This window comes from Dipteris shenzhenensis, chromosome 27, assembly GCF_047967505.1.
Source record: "Dipteris shenzhenensis isolate YYH24624 ecotype China chromosome 27, Dip_SZ_1.0, whole genome shotgun sequence".
Classification (NCBI taxonomy): Eukaryota; Viridiplantae; Streptophyta; class Polypodiopsida; order Gleicheniales; family Dipteridaceae; genus Dipteris; species Dipteris shenzhenensis.
The window spans coordinates 45,969,459-45,993,960 of record NC_141622.1 but is presented as its reverse complement, the minus strand read 5'-3'; the positions used below and the strand labels follow the sequence as shown (position 1 = coordinate 45,993,960).

The 24,502-nt window shown below is 44.8% G+C and overlaps 1 protein-coding gene across 1 annotated transcript in view; it reads right to left on the bottom strand.

Moving 5' to 3' along the window:
• LOC147884384 (exocyst complex component SEC3A-like) overlaps positions 1-24,502 on the bottom strand; it is a 163,918-nt gene that overhangs the window by 12,184 nt on the left and 127,232 nt on the right. Inside the window, exons 15-19 of the mRNA XM_087398216.1 lie at positions 13,997-14,126; positions 13,779-13,846; positions 13,519-13,689; positions 13,232-13,311; positions 112-193 (exon numbers count right to left, since the gene is read on the bottom strand). Of these exons, the coding sequence (XP_087254342.1) occupies positions 112-193; positions 13,232-13,311; positions 13,519-13,689; positions 13,779-13,846; positions 13,997-14,126 (531 nt within the window). The remainder of the gene's footprint in view (positions 1-111; positions 194-13,231; positions 13,312-13,518; positions 13,690-13,778; positions 13,847-13,996; positions 14,127-24,502) is intronic.

Genomic DNA, 24,502 nt, shown 5'->3' with positions numbered 1-24,502 from the left:
GCTAATGGACCAAGAATAATGCATAAATTATACTAATATTCATTACAAATTCCCCAACTACAGTCCACAAAATGTCCCTGTACTATCAAAAAAACCATACTTGAAACTTACTAATTTGGTGTACGCCATGTCAACCATCTCCCTTGAATTACCCTGTACAAGGCTTTCCATGCGTTGTGCAAGGACTGCAAAGCTGCAAGATCCCATGCATGTAATAAGCTAAACACAACAGGCACGTTTACTTCCTTCCAGATAACAAATGACTTATGTGGAATGATCATTAATTTCATGTCTCGACTATGCAAGCATGCTCATATAATGCACTCATATCTTTGTATCCTTAGGAAGTTTCATCTAATTATGTGAAAACCATGAAAATTTCTTTATATAGCCCCACCAATGTACGCTTGCTATTTTCACAATTGTAATTAGGTCTCATAACTGTGATTAGGCAGCAAACAAAGACTTGAGTCTTATAAACCCATTCACATATACAACTGGAATATTTGAGATAGAAGGTAAGACTTTTCAGTGTTCAAAAAAGCCAACTAACATAGAGAGGCCGGGACATCGTAGAGGGATGTCGCATAGATGTGCCACACCTATGGATCTGTAATGGGTATAGGTAGCTTCCTCTCAAATAAGAGCCCCCATGCAGAAGTGGGGTCACCACCACAAAATGATCGAATCACCTCATCCATCCAAAGCTCGCCTCTTACGCCGCGTCAGGCGTCGTGAAATCCATTGTGCCTCAAACCTCACAAAGTGTCCCAAGGCCTGCTCCCGTATGAGGTAGGATCTCATCTCCCGGCATTCATCGTCATACCAAGGATTCTATGGCATCTTCCCAGCTGGGGAACGAGCTGTAGATCTGGTCGTGGGGAATGATCTGGTGGCAACATCATGGATCAATGATACCAGTGCATCTGAGACAAGAGCGAGGTCTGTGTCATCCCTCAAGGGGGTCACTAGCCCATGGGACAGGTGGCTGATATAAACTGCATCAAGAGCATGATTGAAATGCACTCGAACGGAGTAGGTGGATCTCGTAGTATATCTAGCAATGTAGTCAAGATGCTAAATGACAAGTATGAGTGATTGGCTCCAAGAAAGGGGGGGGGGGGTGTCTATGTTCTCGTGTCACAAAGGTTGGGGAGCCATCAAGTAGTCCACAATGCTGCTGCCCCCTTTTATGGGAAACATGTAAGTCCTCCACACCTCGGCCATCGCGGGGGACCATTATAAATGATCAAGTCATGTATTGCTCCCATACCCTGTCACATGTGATGCATCCTCTAAGTGTCTCTATATACCGAGCCTTGCTGGGTCTACCTTTGGCACTTGGAGGGGATTTGACTCAAAATCAAGCAGCGCCACCTATCTATTCCCATACGCGCATTGAAATCACCAAGAGAGAGAAAGAAAGAAAAGAAAGAAAGTCTATTAACATCCACTGGAGACCAAAAGGTCTATGGGACAGCAAGAAACCCTCTAGTACATCTGCTTTAGGGAGGGCACATGGCAGCTCCCAAGGAGAGAGAGAGAGAGAGAAAGAGAGAGAGAGACAGAGAGACAGAGATCTATTAACGTCCACAAAAAACCTCACGGGCTTATGGAACAAAGTGCAAAACAAAAATCCTTACATCATCTGAATAATCCAGAGAGGGTCGAGGAGTGCACATGGCAACTCAGCTATATATAATTGGCCGTACATCATTTTAAGACTGAGAGAGTATATTAACGTCCACGGGAGACCAAAGGTCTATGGGACAATAAAAAACCATCCAATACAATAGCTTAGGGAGGGCACATGGCACCTCCCAAGGAGTGCAGCAAGCAACTCCAAATTTTTAGAGTACCTAAATTCTATCCTAACCTATATATAATTGGCCATACATCATTTTAAGACTAAGAGTCTTTTGGTTTTGATTTGAATTCCTTAATGAGTGCTATTCCTCCGCGGTACACTGCCCACTTTCCATCCTTCTTGGCAGCCTAAACTATGACTAACTCCATTGCTTTATCCTTCAATTGAGCTCTTGTAAGTTCCTCATCTGTCCATAGCTTAGTTCCTTTCAGCTTGTAGGATTGTCATAGGATATTGAGTTTTCATCCTCAGAGTTATCAGGCTTGTCATCCTCATCTGTTGTCCAGTCAATGTTAGGCATTGTAGCTTTAACATGTGCTAAAGTATCACTACATGAATCCTCCTCATTGTACCATCCATCTGGGAGTCCCTTTTTAATGCATTATCCCATCTGATTTCATGTTCCGTAATCTCTTCTTGGATATCAGATTTATTCACCTTTGCTCCAAACTCCAAACTATCTCTTGCTTCACTGTCTGCATTTCAGTTTGAACAAGCTCCTTGACTGTGGAGACTAGCCGGGGGGTAGGTAGGGAATCCTTGCAAGACTTTATAGCCTCATTTCCTGCTTGCCAAGTCCTTCAAGAACCTGGATTCTAGCTATAGCATCTGCCAGTTGTGTCCTCATCTCTCTCACCTGATCTTGTAAGAACAAAATATGTTCATGATATCCAATAATGGGGCGGCCAAAAAGACCTCCTCTCTCATATATATGTGCATAAGGAGAGGGTGTTCGAGCTGCAACTGTGGCATATTTCGCCCTGCTGGAAGGAGCTGTTGGAGTTGATGGGTTTTTTTAGGAAAAGGAGGGGGAAGAGAGGCTAGGCCATTCTTGACTGGCCATGTCTCCTGCAACCCCTTGCTCAGCTAACCCCCCAACTGGGCTAGGGGTTTCAGCCCAGGTTGGGGTTAGGTGACTAAGGAGAGGCTACTGCTGTCGGGCGCTGCTGACGGGATGACGGGCTAACAAGCTAACGGGCTGGTGACGATTTGTTGACAAAACTTGCGCTTTGCTGCTGACGGTCTTACGTTGATGGGGTGTTAACCGGCTAGTGGGCTGTGGGTTGTAATGGGCTAACGAGCTAAGGGACTGGTGACCTATAACGGGCTAACGGCTAATGAAAAGAGAGAGAGAGAGAGAGAGAAGGGGAGGGGGGGGTGTTGAGAGAGTTGACTATCAGCTCAGCAACAAGCAACAACAGAGAAGAGCAATAGCGATGGAGCAGTAGCAACTAGCAACATTGATGGAGTGATGAAGGAGCAACGAGTGATGGAGCTACAGTAGCATGCAGTGATGGAGCGATGGAGGAGCAACGACTAGCAGTAGAGATGGAATAGAATAGAATAGAATGTTGTATTATCGTCCTCTGGGGCCCGAAAAATGACCCATGGGAGAGGGAGAGGGAGAGAGAAAGTTTATTAAAGTCTTCGAGACACCAAGGATCTATGAGATTGGAGCCAAATACAATGAGAAAATTTGAATAGCGAGGGCCACTAAGTAGGCATCCACACCCAAGAAGAATACAAATATCTAAAAAACCATAAAGAAAAGGTAGATATACAACGTGATATCATTGTGATAGTCATTTGTATGCTCACTGAGGACCAAATCCACTGGCCCGCTGAGAATCGACAGGAGGGTCAAGAACTTACCACATGCTTATAGAGAAAAAAGTTGCAAATGAAAACAAAGCCTAGGGATCCAACTAAAAGGTAGTTTATCATCCCTCATGATGTTATTGTCAATGAAAATAATAGTTAGTATCATAAGCTGGTGTGCAAATGCAAACTCGACTCACAAAACCTTCAAAACCATTCCAACATATCACATATGAAAGGCCTACAATGTTACGCTCTAGCCGAGGTAGCATGACCTCGGAAGAATCAGTCCATTTCCCTTATAGGATCTATCTTTGTAATATATGTGTTTGCGCTTTATGTAAATGATCGGGAGGGATTAATGTCAAGGTCCTAGGTGAGGGCTGATAGCACCGGACTAGATAGATCTGAGACCAGGGGCCTAGTGCAAAGAATGTGCCTAGGGGCAAGGAATTAAATGCATCCCAAGAGAGGGGTGAAATGTTGCATTAGAAAGGCCCTATATGGATGACATGTGGCATCTAGATCTATCTAGGGAATTGGGGTCTGTCAAGGCTTGTGAGAGAATGAAGAATTGCGATTTACGTGATTTCGTAATAGTTCTCTCTCTCTCTCATGCTTGAAGTTTGGCAGTTTGGCTGGGTGGACAAGAGAGGTGCTACTCCCGTGATCTGCAGTAGTGGTTAGGATAGAGATTTATGGTAACATTTGGTATCAGAGCGACGGGTTGTGTAGGGGTAAGACCTGGGAGCAGCGCAAATTAACGGGCTGAAGCGTGGTGACGGAGCAGGGGCCGTGGGAAGGCCTGTCGTCAATCGCCTGCCAGCAAGTAGTCTTAGCCTGGATGTTCCGTAGGTGGTGATTCGGCGACGCATGGAGGTGTGGGCTGGTCGACGTGCAGTAATGGGATTCACCTGAAGGGTTGCGTGAGCTCGTGAACGACCTGTGTGCACGTAGTCCGGGGGAGTGGTCAGAGCTGTCGATGCAGGGATTGGTGGTTTGGGAGCGCTGGTGGCGAATCACAAGAGGGTGATGACGAGAAGACTGCCGACGAGATCCGTGAGGAACGGCGCTCACGTGGAAGGTTGTGACGTGCTGCGGTGAATCGACGCAGACAGTCCGTAGGTTGGCGTGGGCAGCGCAATCTGGAGGATGCGCGACACCAAATAAGGCTTTTATTCACAAGCAGACAGAGCGTGGAGGTTGCAGGAATTGAAGACTCGAACTGCTTGGAAGAAAAGGGTGTGGCTGTTCGTGGATGACCAGGAAGCTCTCTTCAACCCCCTTAGTTTCATGTTTTTTTCCCCTCCTTGATTTAGTCTGGTGAGGCTACATTGTTTTTGTAGATAGGACCTCGTGAGTAATCAGCCTGTATGAGGCTTTAATGCTGTAGTAAGATCAGATTATGCTTGAGGATATGCCTGTGGGCTTCAGTCAGAGTAAAATGCAGTAGTTTCCCTAGTATAGGGAAAGGCGGGATTGAATATATATGCCTGTGTCAAATACGTAATTAGTATGCATGTCAGATTGCAGGAGTTCCCTAGTATAGGGAATTGTGTTCGGAGTGTCAGTACCCTGAATTGTGTCAGCTTGTGATTACGGTGTTCTAGGGGTGTTTTTAAAAAAATAAAAAAAAATAAAAAAAAAAAAGCCCCAAACCAAAACACCTGCTGAACTAAATGGAAGCAGAAGAAGGAGCTTCCAGGAGGGACCCTGGTGAATCAGGAGTCCGGCCGACCCAGCAGGGATCGCGTCCAGTAGCTCACACTTTATCTGGCAGGATTGCATTGTTGGAGGATGCCTTGCAACAGTTGTTAGCGCAGCAATTACAAGCCAATGCAGGGCAGTCCGAACTTAGGAGAGTACTACAGAGTATGTCTGCCAGACCTTCTCGAGAGGAGAAGGGAAAGGCTCCAATGGAACCGGAGTCTAGTGTCCATACGGTCGAGCCTAGGAAGGCTAAAGTGCCAAATATTGCAAATTACAGACCGGAAAAGTATTCTGGTCGGATGAACGACCGTAGCTCCGATGTCATTGAGACATGGTTACACAAATGGGACGAGGCGTTCGCCATTTGTGAGATCAGAAATGACATCAAAAAGATCCGCGAGGCCACCCATATGTTTAGTGAGGCAGCGGATCGGTGGTGGATTAAACAACAAAAAGACGGGATAGCATCCACTACCTGGGAGGGGTTTAAAAGAGAGTTCAGGAAACACTTCTTACCTCCTGACGAGGCATCCCGAGCTTGGGATCAATATAGGAACCTGCGTCAGAGAAATTTATCAGTGGCAGAATACACTGATAAGTTTCGAGAGAGTGTAATGAAGGTTGACGAACCCCTGCCTCAATCAATCCAAGTGAAAGATTTCATATTTGGATTGAATGACCGAATAAAAATGGAAGTTCGGGCTAAGTACGCGAACACGCTAGATGATGCAATAGCTATAGCCTTGAACTACGAGGATGCCAAGGGCAGCAAGCCAAGTGGGTTTGCACAGGTTGGAACCCAGTATGGGTATCCAAAGAAATCTGGGTTTAAGAAGAAGTGGACTAGTAAAGGGAGTGGTTCGCAGCCGAGTGGTCAAGCCAAGCAGGCGAGACCGGCTGAAACTCCTAAACCAAGTACCACCATTGGAGTGAAGAGAAAAGTAACTCCAATGGCAGCCCGGGCTTGGTCTAAGTCTCCCTTGAACCCGGAACAAAGGGAAAAAGCGAGGAGAGAAGGCTTATGCTTTGGTTGCCTTCAACCTCATCAGTGGAGAGATTGTCCACGTAATAAAGATCGTCGGATGGCTGAGATGGTGATCTCAGAGTGCGACGTGGAGATGCAGGGAAGTCCCAGAGCAGAAGAGATGCAGATTCAGCTAGCGGGATCTTCTCAGAGGTTAGTACCTTGTTTGTTCTGTGTGTCTGTTACTAAGTTAGTGACGAGTGCACCTGATAACATCCTATCTAAGCCCGCAGCAACGGGGTATACAGCCTTCAATGATACGGAGTTAATCAAAATGAAAGGGCAAGTGGCCAATCATGATGTCATTGTGTTGTTTGACTCAGCGTCAACTCACAATGTGATTAACTCCAAGCTCGTGAAGAGGCTGAAATTAAAGACAAGTCCATCTGACTACGCGTATACAGTCAGGATGGCTGATGGAAGTTCAACTGAAGTATGGGACCAAAGGGTTACCCAGTTGGAGCTTCGGATTCAGGACTATGCTGAGAAGCTTGATTTTGAAATAACCAAGCTTGCTCATGCGGATATAGCCCTGGGAATGGCGTGGCATTCTAGGAAGAATCCAGCCATTGATTGGAAAAAGCACGTATATCAATTCAAGATGAATGATGTGCTTTATGTCTTGCGAGGTGAAAGAGATATACCTCAGGGACCGTTGGTTTCCGTGATGGAAATCAGAAAGGCTCAAGTAGAGTCTTTATACCTTTGCACAGCATCGGTAGAGTCGGTGGATGAGTCTTCGGCTAGCACTGATGTTATGCAAAGTGATGAGATGGCCAAGCTGGCTAATCTTATAACAGAGGAGTTCTCTGAATGTTTTAGGGATGAACTACCTTATGGGTTACCTCCAGAATGGAAAGTTCAGCATAAGATTGAACTGATCCCGGGGGCAGAACCTGTAAATAGACCTCCCTATAGAATGAGCTTTACTGAAGAAGCGGAGGTGCGTAGGCAACTGGAAGAATACCTCAAGTTGGGGCAGATTCAACCAAGTTTCTCACCTTTTGCTTCACCAGTGATATTAAAGAGGAAAAAGGATGATACGTTTCGCCTCTGTATAGATTACAGAGCATTGAATAATATCACTGTTAAGCACAGGTATCCGATGGCTCGGATTGATGATTTGCTAGATGCATTACATGGAGCCGTGATTTTCAGCAAGATAGATCTTAAGTGCGGCTATCATCAGATCCGGATTAGAGCCGAGGATGTGCATAAAACCGCTTTTAGAAGCAGGTTTGGTCATTATGAGTTTTTGGTAATGCCCTTCGGACTTACCAATGCTCCAGCGACCTTCGTCATGCTTATGAACGACTTACTACGACCGTATATCGGAAAGTTCGTAGTACATTTTATTGACGACATTTTGATATTCAGTAAAAGTCTTACTGAACATCGTGAACACTTAAGGATAGTGTTCAGTACTTTGAGGAAAGCCAGTCTTTATGTGAATAAAAAGAAAACTATACTGTGTATGGTTAGGCTTGAGTATCTAGGGTTCATAATTACTCCACAGGGGGTAGAAATGGATCCGAAGAAAGTGGCTGCGATACTAACTTGGCCAATCCCTCAGAGTCTGACCGCGTTGCGATCATTCTTGGGATTTGTCCAGTTTTATAGAAGGCATATCAAAGGATATTCCGGAATAGTATCGCCATTGACTGATCTGACCTCAGATAAAGTACCTTTTATTTGGGGACAGAATCAACAAGAAAGTTTTAACACCATAAAACAAGCTGTGGTCTTAGGACCGGTGTTAAAGATAGTTGATCCCCAGAAACCGTTGTTCCTAGAAACCGATGCAAGTGGCATTGCGGTAGGAGCAGTCCTCCTTCAAGAGGGAAGGCCAGTAGCCTTTGAAAGCAAGAAGCTTTCTCCCTCTCAAAGGAATTGGCCAACTCATGAATTGGAGTTGTATGCAGTTATCCATGCTTTGAAAACATGGAGGCATTATCTGTATGGTTCAGAGTTTTATGTGGATGTGGATCATGATACTCTGAAACATTTCTGTAAACAGCCTGACTTGAGGGGCCGCCAAGCTAGGTGGGCAGAGCTCATGCAGGAGTTTAATCTAACGATTCGGTACCGAAGAGGAAAAGACAACAAGGTAGCTGATGCGTTGTCTCGCATTATGCACAACCTGAGTTTCACGGTATTAGAGAGTGCTCTAATGACCGAGATCAGAGAAACTCAGAAGGTGGACGAGTTTGTCCAGAGCTTATGGCCTAAGGCTCATGTGTTAAAACCCGGGGAAAATGAAAAGGATGACCTGGCATCCAGAAAAGGCCAAACTTATGCAAGATATACCATAAGGGATGGTATGCTAGTTAGAAATGGCAAGGTTGTAGTACCTGGTCAGAATGATCTCAGGCAGAGAGTCATTCGACAATGCCATGATAGCCCGTGTGCGGGACATCCAGGTGTCGAGAAGACATATGATCTCGTGAAGCGAGACTTCTTTTGGCCAAAGATGAAAAAGCATATTCATGAATATGTGACACGGTGTTTCTCGTGTCAGGTAAGTAAGGCCGAGCGGGTGAAGCCACCCGGACTTTTACAGCCCTTGGAAATACCACTAAGTAAGTGGGAGAGCATTTCCATGGATTTTATTGTAGGACTACCTGCAACACAAGGAGGGTATAATTCTATCCTTGTGGTGGTTGATCGTCTAACCAAGATGGCTCACTTCATTCCGACTAGAGAGTCTATTAGTGCCCCGCAAGTAGCGGAGTTGTTTATTAGACATATATTTCGTCTGCATGGATTGCCTAGATCCATAGTGTCAGACAGAGATGTCAGGTTTACCGGTCATTTTTGGACAGCGGTATTTGAGACACTAAGGACTGAGTTGGGAATGAGTAGTGGGGATCATCCTGAGACGGATGGTCAGACGGAGAGAGTCAACCAGACTTTAGAGGATATGCTGAGGGCATATGTGTCATTGAGGCAACATACATGGGACAAGTGGTTGCCATTGTTGGAGTTTGCCTACAATGACAGGAAACATTCATCTACTGGGTTCAGTCCGTTTGAGCTGAACTATGGTTATAGGCCAGCCAATCCAACTATAGTTGGAGTACCTCAGAAAGTGCCTAGTGCCGCGAACTTTGTAGTTCAGATGCGGGAGATGCTAGCACTTGCGAGAGCTAATATCCGCCAGGCTATGGATAGACCCAAGGTGTATGCGGATGAAAATCGGTCTATAAGAGTATTTGAAGAAGGAGAAAAAGTTTTTCTCAGAATTCCTTCGCACTCGAAGTCGTTGACTTCAGGAGAGTGTGCTAAGTTATCACCTCGATACTGTGGGCCGTGGTTAATTCTAAAGAGAATAGGCAGTGTAGCCTATAAATTAGAATTGCCACAGGGGTGTAAGGTGCACCCGGTTTTTCATGTTTCACGTTTAAAGAAATTTTTACATACTGGTGACTCACTAATCGAAGGTGTGGTTTTGTTTCAGGAGATAGAGGATATTGCAAGGCGCAAACCAACAAGAATCCTGGACCGAGGAACAATGCAAATACGAAATCGGAAGATACCCACGGTGTTGGTTGCATGGCATGGTCAGCCTCTATCCGAAGCTACCTGGGAGTCCGTATATCAGTTGCGGAGAGTGTTCCCAGACTTTATCATCGAGGACGCTGATGTCTGAAGAGGGAAGGAATGTTACGCTCTAGCCGAGGTAGCATGACCTCGGAAGAATCAGTCGACATTTCCCTTATAGGATCTATCTTTGTAATATATGTGTTTGCGCTTTATGTAAATGATCGGGAGGGATTAATGTCAAGGTCCTAGGTGAGGGCTGATAGCACCGGACTAGATAGATCTGAGACCAGGGGCCTAGTGCAAAGAATGTGCCTAGGGGCAAGGAATTAAATGCATCCCAAGAGAGGGGTGAAATGTTGCATTAGAAAGGCCCTATATGGATGACATGTGGCATCTAGATCTATCTAGGGAATTGGGGTCTGTCAAGGCTTGTGAGAGAATGAAGAATTGCGATTTACGTGATTTCGTAATAGTTCTCTCTCTCTCTCATGCTTGAAGTTTGGCAGTTTGGCTGGGTGGACAAGAGAGGTGCTACTCCCGTGATCTGCAGTAGTGGTTAGGATAGAGATTTATGGTAACATACAAGCAATGATGAGCAATAAATAATGACTTATCAACCACCAACTCTTGCTCCAATTAATCAAGTTCCAGCAAGTGCAAGTTGCAACTGGTCCAAGCAAAGAAAAAAGTATTATGCAAACTATTTAAGGAAATTGATGACACTAAAATTTCTTCTAAGCAGGTTAAAATATCAATTTGTGAGAAGAAAGTTTTAGATAAATGGACTTGCACTGACTACTATGCTTTCATGGCATGGCCAAAGTGATGGAAATCGATCGGCTAACAACTTACTAGGATGTTACATAAGACCAAAGTGGCAAACAACATATAATGAAAAAATCGAAGCCATAACGGATAACGGATGCATGGACTCTTAAAGAGCTACCTGATGAATTCACAAACAGTCCCAAAATTTCACGTGTTGTGAATTATATTGCATCAACAAAGGGGTAGTGATTCACAAGCCAATGCTTGGCAAGGAAAATGCAGCCTCAACACATCAGTTTTGAAAAAGAGGACTGTATGAGCAGTACCGATGTAGAATCAAATTTGTGAAGAAAAAAGAGCTTTAAAGGGATCCAAAATCCGCAATCCTCAACAAGAGTACAACCTGCTCTAAAAAGATCCTGTAGCAGGTCACGGTCCATGTGTACAGCTCTAAAATGCAGAACCCTCTCAAAAAAAACAGAAGGTTTGCTGAAAGTGTTTCTAGATCCTGTACCTTCAGATAACAAACCCCCAAATCTGCAAAAAGTTGCTGCAGCAGGCCTGAAACCCTAAAAACGGGTCAAAAACAAACTGCAAACTGGGGGGAAACCTATACAAACAATTCAAAATTGTAGCAGAGGCTGAAGACCAGCTGTTGTGCAGATTTCAGTGCCAGAACTTCTGCAAAAAGCCTCGAAATCTGTAGAAAACCCTCAGAAGAAGCAGGAGCAGCAACCACAACACCTTAACAGCTCGAAATCTGCAAAATGTCCATAGAAAAACCCTCTGAAATCTTCAGAAATAGAGGCCGCCTCTTCATTAAATGTCACAGCATGTACAACGCAGAAAAGGTGCCTCCAGAAAGCTCCAAAAACACTTCCAAATGAGGCAATCTGGTCCATAGCTAAGGTGGCCTGTTCTAGAGTAGGTCCAAGAGCTCTCCCGATGCACAAAATGCAGGGGTCTGGGCTGGATACTGAGGTTCTTTGTGACAAAATGAAAGATTCTTGTGACAAAAGTGGTCTTGGATGCTTGGGCAAGCACGGGGAGGTGTGGGAAGCAAGGGAAACCTGCTCTAATACCAAATGTGAGATGTGGAGATGGAAGGGAGAGCAAAAACGTGGAGCAATTCGGCATTGAAGTTGCAAGAATGAAAGTACAAAGGGATGTCAACATGACAAAACCCTAAAACCCTAGGTAAACCATAGGATGAGTTAAAACTCATTCAGTCACTAATGGGGGGAAAACCTTAGAAGGAAAATATTCCCCTAACCCTCCTGACTAAATAATTGGCCATTACCCTAGATATCACAATATCTCTAGCATCTTGGAGCGAAACCTCCACTTGTAGTCGGCATACAGTTCCCCATCTTTGGGGCAGCAAGGATTCACTCTTCTGCACATGGGATGTGGTGCACTTTGGCATACTGCTGTTGACATAAGTCCATGGCTTACAATTTCAACACAAGCATGAAAATCCACAAGTTACCAAAAAGATGTTCCCTCCTTTATTCCTAAATATGTTACTAGCAGTCAATTCTTGTACGATGCAAAATTCAAGGGCCTCGCATGATCTCAAGCCTAGTTGATGTGCTGAGACCTAATGCTACCCTAGAATCTTGTCACCAAGTGATATTGGATCCATGTAAATTGTGGTGTCACAATTACTCACTCGTGCTCAAAACTCACAATAGCCCATGGGAGTCAAAAGATCAATATGATGAAGCATGACTTTATCATGGAGTGGGTACTTATAGTGGGACAGCATGTACATTACTTGGTAAACTAAAGTAAGGATGGCAGCAGCAAACAGAAACATAGACACTACCATTGGGAATCTGGTTCACAGGTTGCACAGGCTACAACAATGTATATAGCTATAATAAAAGGGATGAAAGAGGCATTTGTCTTCAGAAAATAAGGCACAACGCCTTATGGCATTTGCTATTACAATAAGCACCACATTTGCAGATAAAAAAATTAAAAGGCTGCCCATTCAGAGGAGAGCTACTTATGTTAAAAGAGAAGCTCTTTCCACATGAGCAATGTGACAAGGGGGAACTGTTTCCAGAACCACTTTGGCAATATACTTTTATGCAAGAGGTGATTTGTAAGTCACCATACTTGTAACAACAGGATTCCATCCTACAGTAATGGCAATCCACTTAAATGCTTCAAAGCATCAGCATTGGCATGCATAGCAGGAACTACGTTTGCTATGACACAACCACTCATGGCATCCACAGCCAGAACTACGCGCCCAAAATGAGCCCACCATAATATCAATGTATCTACATGTGTAGCAACACAGTGAGATACAATCCATTCTCCAAATGCCTCAGCCTTGACAAAGGCAAGCTCTAGATACATCTTATCATTCAACTACAAAATCCAAAACGCAGTCAAACGAGTTTATGTAATGCCAAAAAGCCTAGCCTATTGTTGAAGCAGCAATACAACATTCAAAATAAGAAAAAGAGATGTAGCATTTCCAAAAACAATTATAAAATTCCAAAACTTGTGGGAAAATTTCAGATGCACACTATATTTAAAAATCCAGTACATTCTAAAACAAAACTCCATATGTTAAGATTGAAAGAGCCTTATCATTTTCAAAAGCAGTAAATACATACTAAAACTCAGGGGATAACCTTCAGATAGCTGTTGCCACTTCACACAATAGCATAGATGCATTTTTGTTAAGAGCATTCTCATTCTACCTGGAAATGTATGTCAGTACACCCGTCTGCTTCACGTTGCGGTCATGCTTTTCAATTTGATGGCAGGCTTGATCAACAAACTACAGCACACATATAAGGCCTCAACGTACATTCAAACCTGAACATTATTGCCGGTGTACAAAAAAGCAAAATCCGGCCTTGCATCATAAAATGCATTGAAATATCCAAAACGAGAAATGTTGCATGGGAAACAATAGTGGACACCACATAGACTATACTACATTTTGGCACTGAAATGCAAAACCAAGATGGGGTGTAGCACCAACTCTGTTAAAGAGTAAAGTTATCCTAGACTGCAGATCATCTAAGAGGCGACGAACGAAGCCAGCAGCATCAGCTTTTTGACTAGAAAGAAATCGTTCTGTTGCTCCTTGCATCGAGATGCATCGCAAAGGATCTGACTTGTATGCCCATTCCACAACAGCATAGAAGTCTTCCTGCAATTTGGAAAATCCCTAGTTTTTGTCATAAACCACTGCAGTTGCATACTTGAGATCGAGCATGAACTCCAAAAGTTAAAACCTACCTGTATGCCATCTAGCAGTTCTTCAAGAGCCTGATTCAAAGCTTCAAGTTCAGCAGAGTCTTTTTCAGCTGCATTAGCGTGGCAATGTGGTAACTTGATAAGATTTGTGGGTGTATAATTTTTTAAAGTAAACTTCAAACAATCTACAAAATCAAAACCTGAGGCAGTCCACAAAATCTCTTTTTGCAATGGAACATAGAAAACGGCAGGAACTTTACAAGGCTTAGCTAGCATTCCCGGAGGAGTCTCTTCGTCTTCATCTTTATCCTCATACCCTTTTCTGTCATTCGGCCCCGGTGGTACTAGTGGTAAGACATCAAAGCACATGAAGGATGCAAAGAATGTGCTCTGCAAACACAGTTATGAGACCACAAAATGGAATCTCTCTCTCTCTCTCTCTCTCTCTCTCTCTCTCTCTCACACACACACACACACACACACACTTTTTTTTTTTGTGAGAAGAAATATTTTATTGCTGTGAAATAATTACATTCGTAGTTACTTCCAAAGTGGAGTAACTACTACTCAACTGAAAATCTCAGTATAAGCTAGATATACATCATGATCAATCAAACGAGTCTGAAAGCAATCATAGAACGATTGCCGCAGAGATCGTTTGAAAAAAACAAAAGATGGAAAAGTAGGATCACCAAAGACTCTATATTTCTATCTATCCATAGAGTCCACAGTGCCCAGTAGCACACCCAAACAAAAAATAAATCAAAACCCTGCCTAGCTGGATGAAAACCAAATAGCCAGAAGAACCTGCCAAAAGTAACAGTAGGAAATCTCGCTCGAAGCCGCTGTCGGATGAAAGCGAGTAAATCACAAGTGTGTGGACAGTGCCAAAAGATGTGAAGCACAGATTCGGCAAAATGTAGACATCTGTGGCAAACAGATGGAGCAATATGTCTATGTGCGAGTAACTGCCCAGATGGGAAAATGCCAAGTAGGGCTCGCCAAAGAAAAAGCTGTTGCCGAAGAGGGACTTTATAGTGCCAAAGGAGACGCAGCCGCTTTCTCCACTACTTTAGTGGGTGATCCATATGCCAAACAGAATTTGCTCTGTCAGAAATCCAAGGCGGAAGTAATAACACTTTATACAGAGAAGGCACTGTGATATGTGAGAGCTTCAAAGGACGGGCTGAAGAGGAAGAAGAATGTAGAGTCCAATCCTCAAGCCTACTCTGAAGTTCCAACCGAGGTACCGGCAAGAATGGTTGAAGCATTTCTGAAATTTGATGCCATAAAGGACGATAATGAGCTCCCAAACCATATTTGCTAGCAGCCATAGAAAAAGATAAAAGAGTGCCATCATCCTGAAGTACATCCGCCACGGATGAAATGCCTTTGAAAGATAGAAAGTAGAACGCCTGGGTTCTTGTATAGCCAAAGGAGGGTGAAATACTTTGGACTAATAAATATTCTCAGCCCTCAAGGAATTTCCCGACAAGGAATCCCTGCCATTCCATTCCAGGTGGGATAAAATATGCTTCCAATCAAGAAGCAAACGAGAGACAAAAGGACAACCTCTGATCTTGCCTTGAATAGAGCCAAATAGGAAATCCCACTGTGTAGGCTGCCAATGCCCAAAAGCAGAAGTATCAATATGCAACAAAAGAGAGCGGATCATGAAAGCCCAAGGCTGATCCCCTTGCATGAACTGCAACATCATTTTTCCCCTGTGAGCAAGTATATGCATTTGAATATTGAGTATGTTCAGACCCCCGTGCATCTTTGGAGAGCAGAGACGATGCATAGGGAGTAATCTGAGACTTTTCTTGCCATTTTTTGAACATCAGAAAATCTCCATGATAGCAGACATAAAGGAAACCAGATCTGCCTTAGTGAACATGATGAGAGGCATCAAAATGGATTGCGTTATTTATTGTGTTCTTGGAGTGCCACTATATCAGGCTGAAATCTATTGATATACAGCCACACAGATTTCCATTTCCTACTGTCACACATCCCCTGAACATTAAGTGTAAAGCATTTGATATGAGCAGTCATATTTACAGATATTTATAGGAGAATAACAGCAATGTACAGCAGCAACTTTCAGGATATCAACCCTACATTTCTACCTCAGGGTCAGGGCCTCTTCCCTGAGAAGAAACATCTCTATGAGGAGTAGACAGCAAAGCAGCAATCTCTTCTTCAGGGAAGAGGGCTCTGCTAGCTGTTACTGCAGCCCAAGTGATCCCAATTCCTCGATTGACCTCTGGAGAGTTTCCACTAGAAGATGCACCATTCCAAGTGCGAGGGGGTGGAGGTCGTCGAACAGAAATAACTTTTCTTGGACTTTGCCATCCATCAATTGGAGGTTTCGGTCCTTTTGCTAAGGGTTGACTAGCAGGGAGCGAAGGGGAAGAAGCAGTCTCATTTGAAACCACTGGAGCTTTGCCTTTATCCTGATTCACAAAAAGCTGTCTATTACCTTTATTTTTATTCCCGATAGAGGCAGGAGCATCCTTAGTGGGCATTTGAACAGGTAAAGTGGCAGGAGGCATTTTATGCTGACTCATTGGACACTGCGAAGCCATGTGCCCAAATTTTTTACAGTCAAAGCAAGCTCCTGCAAATAAGCCCCATTTCAATTTATAAAAAACACTTCCCATGTCAACATTGTTCACTGTGACTGAATAAGACTCTAGTGTGGGGATTATCAGTATCCCAGAGAATGCAAAATCGATTTGAATTAGGCCGTGGTGGGCAAACCACTTTGCCTAAAGTCGCTGCAATTTTAGGCAAGAGTGAAGCCGTGCATTGCGGAAAATCTACAACTTCAACCCAGACCAGACATCGGTCTCGGAAGCCTGAAAATCCCTTGTGGGAGACCATGGCAAAACGTGCACCATTTGCTGCCCAAAAAAGAGGGGCGAATGTTCCAAAAGCATTTGCCTGTGAATCTCATCTACCATAATGACCTCAAAAAAGCCCCTGGCTGCATAGTGTACATTCCGAACAAATGAGCCAGCCAGTGTGCGGGTCAACCAGTTGCCTACCTCTGCAGCAGGTGGCAGCCGACCTGAGAAAAATAAAATAACTGCATTTTTGACATATTCTCTAATTGGATCCACAATTTCATCCACTTCAACCATCAGACCAACCGATGGAACAGAGTCTTTCCACTCTTTCCTTGTGTCTGCAAATCCTTCATGCATGACATCATAAACCAATTGTGCTTCAACAGAATCATGCACTGGGTCATGCTGACCCTCAGCCTGCTTTTGCTTTTTGCATTGAGCTGATCGATCCTTTTGAAAAGTTTTTTCATAAGAGTATTCAGCCATGTTTTCAGAAGAGGATGGAACCCAAAATGGAGGTACCTGTAAAGGGATAGTAGAGAAAAAGCAGTCCCAAAAAAGCAGCCCACACAGAAGAAGAAAGTATTGTATTTGCAAAGAGAAGAAGGGGAAAGAGAGATGTAGGAATTTAGAGAAAAGAAATGACAAGTTCTATAGAAGAAGAAGAGAAAAAAACAGTAAAAGTTCCTAGATGAACTAGATTTCAGAAAAAGAAAGAGAGATTTTGGCGATGGAAAGAGTACACAGGACCCAGAAACCCAAGAGGAGAGAAAGGGGAACAGAGAGCCCTCAGAACCAGCGTAAAGATGCAGTCCGTGAGCAAATCCCTACAGAAAAGCGACCCAGGAGTAGGAAATCAAGTGGCAGCAGTAGCCTGAGCAGAGCAGGACAGACCGTACAGGTCTATACACCTGTACGGAAGGATGGCGGGCTGTACGGCAGGTATTTTATGCTCCAAAATGTCATTTTTTGCACTCTGATATAGCGCAACAGGTAGGTGATACCAACACGCTTTCTATCAATTCAGACAACGGATTTTGCAGAGGCGTTTGAATGAAATGATTGCAAGTTGCCAAACATATATACTTGAACTTAAGAGATTGCAATTAAGCTGGAATTAAGACTTATACAGCTTAAACACAAAGTGACATCATTGGAAATTGCAATATGATTGAGGGGCCTAGACAGGGCCCACCCCCTTATCCAAGCTCACTTTATTCTTGGAAATGGAGATACAAGACCAAGGTGCAATGCACCTTCCAAATTGATGAACTCAGTGAAAACCTAGGACCTAGATACAAGACTCAAGAGCATATGTACAAGGTAGACAACAAAAAGGAGGACTCCAAGCTCAGGTTTCAACTCTTGGCTTGCCCAATCCACAAGGAAGAAGCCTGCAACAATCACCACTTACATCCAACATTAGAGGCAAGCACTAGTTTCTAGAAAGATAGTAGAAACAACACAAAATAGTGCTGCAAATGAGATAAACTTGACAATACAGGCTCCCTTTGTGACTTGACCCTTTTGTAGATGAAGTCCTTGATGCCTCTGAAGCTACCTTGGGTGAGGAGAGTGTGGAAATGGGGCTGGAATGAGAACAGCTTTAGAAAAACAACCTGTAGGCTAGAGAGAGAAAGCCTTTATGGAGTGATAGCTGTAGAGAGAGAGTGCCAATGCTGATCCCAAGGGAGGGGAAGGAGAACTACTGGGTTGGATCAATCCCTTGTCCAAGAGTTCTTGGCCTTGCTTGAAGATTTCATCTTGTTGAGATTGACTAACTCTATATGGGGGTCTATTTGGAGGTGAAGACCCTCGAACTATGTCAATTTTGTGATCCTCTGGTCTCTCAGGAGGGAGGTGACTAGGAAGTTCCTGAGAGAAGCAACTAGAGAAATCCTGAAGGAAATCTAATCTTTCTTTTGTGAGAGGATCTCACTTTTCTTCACTTGGTTGCTTATCACGTACAAACACTAGAAAAGAACATACTCCTTTCTTAAGCAAATTGGGAGATTGTGCATGACTTACCATAGGAATGGTGTTTCCTGAACTCTCGTTGTAATGCTCACATCTCTACCCTTATGTTGGAGGGTTAGAATATTCTTCACATAATCGATTCGGGGGTTGACTTGCTTATGCCAAGGCATGCCGAGAATTACATCTGATCCTTGAAGTGGTGCCACCATGAAGGGTAGATGATCCAAGTACCCCTGGATGTGTACCCGAAGCTTGCCGATGATGGGGTACACCTTCTCTTCTTGGTTCTTGAAGGCTGCAGTTGCCTCCAAGGCTTCTCCTTTATCTCTGGGGCTATCCCCAAGTTCTGTGCCATCTCATGAGAAATAAAGTTGTGAGTAGCTCCACTATTGAACAAAAACAAAGCGGATTGATCCTTTACCTGACCCCATGTTTTCAACAAACTATGGGTGTCGTTTACAACTCCCTTTTCTGGAGGTGCTTCCACCTTGTTAACTACCAAAACTGGCTTTTTGGGGGCTGCTTCTTTATTGCTGCTGTTTTTGGCAGCTTGAGGGCATTCGTAGAAGTTGTGGCCTCGCTCGCCACACTTGAAACACCGCCCTTCGGAGTAATACTTTTGCTTCTGTTGTGGAGACAATGAGCTGAAAGTGCGGGCTGCTTTCTTCGAAGGAGGCTGGCTGGCTGACTTTTTCTCTTTTGGTGCGTCTTTGCTGTCTCCTTATCCTTTTGTTCCTTGGAAGAGGTTCCCTAAGACTTCCGCTTGTTGCTGCTGCCGTTCTGCTTGTTGGAGAAAGACTGTTTCTTCTCCACCTTCAAGGCGGTGTTGATGGTGTCTTCGAGAGAAGTAGGAGTGGCTATGTCCACCTCATGCTGAACGACATACCATAGGCCAGCAAAGAACTTCCTTTGCTGCTCTTTTTTATCCTTCCTACTGAATGCTTGAACTTTAAACAAAGTATCCCAAAAACGATCAACATACTCACTGACTTTCTCTTCTTGGCGTTGGCGGAGGATGTCCCACTGCACCATTGTATCTCTCTTAAACTCCTTAGGCAGGAAGTGCCTCATCAAGTTCTTCTTGAAGCGCTTCCAAGTGTGGGCTTGCTGTCCAGTGTTGACCATAGCTGCCCACCAGAGTGAAGCACGGTCTTGCATGTGCAAGACGGAAAACCGGATCTTCGCCTTGTCTTCGTACTCGTTCCCCTCAAAGAAATACTCGAGGTCTCAGATCCAGGCCAGCAAGACCTCAGGCTTGTCCTCTCCCCCTTGTACTTGGTAAACTTGAAGAGCTTATCTCCAAGAGGTACCTTATGCTTTGCATACCTTCATCTCCGTGGACGTCTCGAAGGAGATGGACTCCGATGATGCCGTCTACCTCGAGGAGGGGAAGAAGAGGATGATCTTCCCTCCTTGTTGGAGTTGGTGTTGTCCACACGGCCTCTTCCTTGGGATTGGGGCCCTATGTCATGAGTTTCTGCTTGGTTGCTTTCCAGCACTTGAACCTGTTGAGCAATGTTTGACAAGAGAGCACTCAACTCATGCAGGTTAGGAGGAGGGTCAGGTCCATTGGCTGCCATGATGACAAGATGACTCAATGAAGGAGAGACTCAACAAGAGAGAGCACAGAGTACAGGACCACTGCCTAAGCTCTGATACCAATGTAAACTACTCGATGCTTTCTATCAATTCACACAACGAATTTTGCGAGTTGCCAAACACATATACTTGACTTAAGAGATTGCAATTAAGCTGGAATTAAGACTTATACAACTTAAACACAAAGTGACATCATTGGAAATTGCAATATGATTTAGGGGCCAAGATGGCCCCCCCCCCCTTATCCAGGCTCACTTTATTCTTGAAAATGGAGATACAAGACCAAGGTGCAATGCACCTTCCAAACTGATGAACTCAGTGAAAACCTAGGACCTAGATACAAGACTCAAGAGCATATGTACAAGGTAGACAACAAAAAGGAGGACTCCAAGCTCAGGTTTCAACTCTTGGCTTGCCCAATCCACAAGGAAGAAGCCTGCAACAATCACCACTTACATCCAACATAAGAGGCAAGCACTAGTTTCTAGAAAGATAGTAGAATGAAATAGTGCTGCAAATGAGATAAACTTGACATTACAGGCTCCCTTCGTGACTTGACCCTTTTGTAGATGAAGTCCTTGATGCCTCTGAAGCTACCTTGGGTGAGGAGAGTGTGGAAATGGGGCTGGAATGAGACCAGCTTAGAAAAACAGCATGTAGGCTAGAGAGAGAAAGCCTTTATGGAGTGATAGCTGTAGAGAGAGAGTGCCAATGCTGATCCCAAGGGAGGGGATGTAAGAGAGGAGCTGCTGCTGTTCCAGAGGTGCACAGAAAGGCAGATTTCTGCAAGGAGAATGGGCTGGAACAGTAGAGAGAGAAATTCTGCAATAGAGAGAGAAAGACTGCAGCAGGAGAGAGAAAGGGGCTGTGGCTGCTCCAGGCTAGGAGAAGGAGAGAGGATGCTGCTGCTGTTCCAGAAGAGCTGAGAGGGGGCAGATTTCTGGAGAGGAGAGGCTGGAACTTTAGAGAGAGAATGTGCTGTTGTAGAGAGAGAAAGTGCTGCTGAGGTGAGAGAATGGCCTGGGGAGAAGCTGGCTGCACTCAAGGAGCTGGAGAGGTTCTGCTGCATCATCCAAAAGGAGGGAGAAGAAAAGTGACGTATTTTCATGTAGGGAATGAAGGGGAGAGGCCTTCTTTTATAGGCTCAGCCGCCCGCCCCCCCCCCGGGCTTAAAGTGGAAGGTGGACACTTATCCCAGATTTTTGGTGGGCTGCAGTCCCAAAGAGGACAGCCCACAACCTGCCCCAAATCTACCAGATTTGGGGCCAGACACTTGGCCTGCATGCCCTGCCACTTGCCATGCATGCTGCCACATGTGTGGGACAGGTGGACTGACCTGCCAGCTCAGATTCCATGTGGCAGTCTGCCCCGTGTCAGCTGCCATGTGTCACTCCCAAAAACCCTAAAATTTCAAAGTTGTCAGAATTCAATTCTGATCGCACCCACGGGTTCCTAACAGCTTGGACTATCTATTGACGTACTCTAAGGTCATAACTGAGCCATACTGAGCTCATTTGTTTGTCGTCTTATCTTGTATCTCCATTACTCTTGGCATGCTGCGAGGCCCACACCCAAAGCTCAAGGAACATTCTCTTGAATGGTTCCTAGGTCAGTATGCAATCTGTGCATTTGATTGGTCCCATGTTTGGATACTCAGGTGGGGTGTGGTTTCCAGATGTCCCTCTCAAAGAGAGGCCATCACTCTTGTGGATCACTAATGCCCATAACCCCAAGCAAGGGGGTCCACCCTCAAATGCTAGACCTAGTCCCCATTGTCCATAACTGAACAGTAGGAAAACATTTCATTTCTTAATAGCATACTATTGAAAAACAAAAAGAAATAGTACCAAGCAAGTGGATACATGTTGAAGCAGGATGACAATCTCATAGACCCATCGGTCTTCCGAAGACTTTAATAAACTCTCTGTGTGTGTGTGTGTGCGCGTGTGTGTGTGTAAGGGTTGAGGATTGAGGGTTATCACGGATGATTCGTTGTAAGCTATCCGTTCCACACCAGATCATTAAGGCTGAGTTTGGGTCACCCCCATTACAGCTAGAGGCTGCATTTCAGGTCATCATGTATCTATACCGAGTCAGGGAGTATGGGGATTACACCTCTGGGCGTAGCAGGCTACCATGGCTAGCATTGTCCTCTTCTATGGCACTTGCAGCAGGAGGGGACCTAAGGTGCTGGTATGCACACACAGAGAGATGGTTTGAGCCACTGGGGCTCCACATGGATAGACTACCTCCCTTCCAGTACAGCATGGATGCTCCGTTTTCTCCCGTCCTATCACACGAGATCAACCAGGTTATCCGTGAGGATCTCTTACAACCACACACATTTCAGACCTGGTTGGGACCGAGTGAACTCCTAGTGAAGCTTAGCTTCTACAGAGATCACTTCTTACATATCACAGCGGAGGGTTTCATTGACCCCCAGGATACACGCAGATCTACTTACCCCACTCACTGAGGATCTCTATCGGGCAGTTCCAGGTCTCTTCACATAGACTTTGTATCAAGAGCAGCAGAGCAAAGTGACTACCCAAGGAGAGGCGCATATGCACATTATGTGACATGCAGGAGGTTGAGACAGAGGAGCACTTCATCTTCAGGTGTCCTGTTTACTATGAGATTCGAGGACATTTCTACTGCCTCTTTAGAGATAGCTATGGGATTTTGGCCCGATTCCTCTCCTACCCAGACCAGCAATGTTTGGCAGGTTTCATTCATGAGGTACTCAGACACCACTAGAGGATACTTCGCACGGAGACAGAAGTAGACTTTTTCCTTGGCTGATCCCTCTTAGAGCTCTATCACAGAGTTTTTGCAGCCAGATCACATGGACCCCCACGAGACGAGGCCTCGACATGACCGTGACCAGGAGCCAGTGACCCGATGGCTCAGACAGAGGGTTGACACACAGATTACAATTGGAGACATCCCCTCCCTATTTAGAGTCAGAGCCTTCCGACTAATAGGGGTCACAGTAGCCCTGGTTAGACGCAGAGCTATGACCAGGAGACGTGCCAGGATTGCACCTGTGAGTGACCGACAGCACTCTATCACCAATTTCATGCCCCCATTGCCTCATCCACCCTGATGTCCTGATGATGATGATGATGAGATTGATAGATAGTCGACCACCAACATGACTATGTTGTACTTAGGACTTAGTACTACCATTCTGCATTTTTTGCATTTTGCATTGGTGTGGATGCTCGTTTAGTAGCTCCACCACCACAGCTCATTTGTACCAGGTTTTTCACAGTCTCATAGATCCATCAGTCTTCCAAAGACTTTAATGAACTTTCTTTCTTTCTTTCTTTCTTTCTTTCTGTTCTGAGTCCCAATGTCGAGACTGACTTGTTTTTCAGTTTGTTCCTGATATTGGATAGATTGATCTGGCCCACTATGCAGTTGCAGTCAGTTTACCAAAAAACGTGTTTTGGGGCACCAAAACGTTTCGCCGAAACTCGTGAAACGCCCTGTCTTGGGAGAAACACCTGCTGTAAAACTGCTGTACGCGCGAATTCTGACGGGCTTTTTCTACTTGCATCATTTGGGCCGCCGATTTGCTGCTCCTGCTTCATGTTTTGCTTGCATATCACTCCCTACACTCTCTACTCTACCCTCCCTTGCTAAACCCTCTACTTGCCCTTCTTATTCCCTCTATCATAGCCTCTTCAGCCTCTCCATCGCTCTACCCTCTCCAACCTCTCTATTTCTCTCTATCCTCTTCAACCCTTACTCTAGCCTCTAGCCTTGTCAACCCCTTTCATTTGGCTTCCCTCTCCAACACTTCTAAGCCCTTCTTCATCCCAATTCCCATTATCCAAACTATGGCCTCGAGTCGTGGTGCCGGTGTGCTTCTAAGGCAGGATGTATGGCAGGATACCATTTTTATAAAGAGATATGGGTCGTCTCGCACAAGGAGGTCAGTATGCAAGTTTTGTGGTGAGACTGTGACAAGATCCGACCGTCGAGTTCAAGCGCACATTTTATGGGAGGAAGGCCATGGTAAAGGTCCTTGCCAAGCCATTCTAGAGGGAATCTTCTTGGCATATGGAGGTTCCCCATCCAAATTTGCAAAGATTCAACCCCTCCTCCATCCTATGGTCACAAAACAAGTTCTTCATGCTAATGTGTTGCAAGAGAAGAATAAGTTGGGCATACAGGCAACCGTCACATCCACTCCCACATCATCCCAGTCAAATACCGAGGATGTGGATATGTCACAGTCACAGTAGGAGGCGTATGGGCAGCCTGCATCGTCTTCACAGGTGCATGGGAGTGCCTTTACTGAGCCTTTACATGGCACGACTCCATCGGCAT